This window comes from Pinus tabuliformis, chromosome 2_1 (assembly GCF_031772625.1).
Source record: "Pinus tabuliformis cultivar Carrire ecotype Pingquan chromosome 2_1, CPIR1, whole genome shotgun sequence".
NCBI classification, from domain to species: domain Eukaryota; kingdom Viridiplantae; phylum Streptophyta; class Pinopsida; order Pinales; family Pinaceae; genus Pinus; species Pinus tabuliformis.
Window position 1 is genome coordinate 300,557,323 of NC_142299.1, and position 1,654 is coordinate 300,558,976.

Consider the following 1,654-nt stretch of genomic DNA (forward strand, 5'->3'; position numbering starts at 1 on the left):
AACACTCTGTTTTTGACACAGAAAAATACTCTGTTTTTAACTCAGAAAACAGAAAAATTCGTTCTCTGGAAATGGTGTTGCAGCAACGTAGTTTGGTGTTGCAGCAACACTGTAACTGGTGTAACAGCAATGGTGACGGTGTAACAGCAACAGAAAAAAAATTGTATTTATTAAAAATAAACTAACTGTTACAGATTTGTCTTCCTCATATAGAGGGAATTTCACAACATCTATTGTTGAATATCTTCCTCAGGGATTCACTAAGGAACGCTTTTGTTCCACACAGATAAAAATCTGTTAAACAAATTTCATTCAAATATCTACACTGTTGTGCACTTTTCCCTTTCTGCTCTCTGTTGCGCTGTTGCATCTACTCCTGCTATGCACTGTTGTGCGTTTCACTATCTGGCAAGTATTTTCTTCACGCTGCTGCATGCTCTCCTCTGCTCTCTATCAATCTGCTGCTGACCTCAGAACTGAACTGCTGTTTGATGCATTTATATGTTAAAACATATCTGATTTAAACACTAAATGATTACAAAATATCTTCTAATGCCTATCTCCAACTTTAGTGCAGCAAGGCGGTGATGCTTCTATCAAAAAACAAGTTGGCTGTCTACAGGGGAAATTAATTCTATGAGTTTAATGCGCATTTATGTGCAAAAATATCAGAGGCGACTTTGCGGCATAGAATAGCTTGGAGTATTTACTGCAAATCAGATTCGTGACCAGCTGTTCATTGTTGCAGTTGGAATTAAATTCCAACAATGACGGCCTAGGTTGGACAAGATTCCTCGCCAAATCTCTGAAATCCACAGCCCCATCAGTTGCAGGGTTGAATCTGTTCATTCTGTGAAGATCCACTCCATCAAGAATCATGATGCCAAGGTTGAAAATGCCCTGAGGGGCGCATCCAGAAGGACGACGGACCTGCTGTGCCGAGAAGCTCATCCCACTGGAATCTGGGCTCCCGTAGTCCTTGAGGAAAGTGGAAAGGAAGACCCTCATAGTGCCTACAAGCTTGTCCCTGAGGCCACCGACGCAGTATATCTCCACCATCACAACAGAGGTTTCACTGCGCGGCAAACGCTCTTCCACTCTGAAAATGACATTGTCGTTCCAGGTAGGGTTTGCGCCACCTGTTTTGTTAATTTGTGTCGTCACTTTTTTCTCAAAATTGATCCAAACAACACAGTAGGTCTGCATCTCCTTCATGCGAAAAAGATGCATCTCCTTGAGATCCTGAGCCGAGATGATGTTAAGCTCCAGCTGTGTGTAAGCTTCCACCATGATGTGAATGAATATTTAGAGACCACATTGATTGAAATTACAGAAGAACACCATGCATGAAATATTCTGAAATCTAAGACGATTGAAATATAATCATTCATATATTTTCAATTAATCCCAATTTTGTACGTATATTGACAAATGATATATACAATGAATATATCCCTTGTAACTAATGAAACATGAACAAGTAGATCATAAAGTTACGTGGCTGAGTGGTGAGGTATATTTATTTATTTCTCTGTTCGAGCTTAGAGATCGAGTTCATAATCCTTACTGTCTGCCTTAAACGAGCGTTTTTGGGTATTAATTAATAATATACCAAAATTTGGGTATTGATTAAAAATATATACAATGAATATAC

At 39.2% G+C, this 1,654-nt stretch overlaps 1 protein-coding gene across 1 annotated transcript; it reads right to left on the reverse strand.

Moving 5' to 3' along the window:
• Positions 1–421: 421 nt before the first annotated feature.
• On the reverse strand, positions 422–1,290 carry LOC149199998 (protein SRC2-like). The gene is made up of 2 exons (XM_089400802.1): positions 767–1,290; positions 422–515 (listed from the first exon to the last, which is right to left on the reverse strand). Exons 1-2 carry the CDS (start codon positions 1,288–1,290, stop codon positions 422–424), a joined length of 618 nt encoding a protein of 205 aa, XP_089256928.1.
• Positions 1,291–1,654: the final 364 nt, after the last annotated feature.

Bases quoted from the DNA above. Each gene is read 5' to 3' on its own strand.
- LOC149199998 (XM_089400802.1), bottom strand. From the start codon at position 1,290: ATGGTGGAAGCTTACACACAGCTGGAGCTTAACATCATCTCGGCTCAG. The intron at 516-766 runs GTTGGAATTTAA...TGTTTAAATCAG, and splicing joins GTCCAACCTAGGCCGTCATT to ATATGTTTTAACATATAAAT.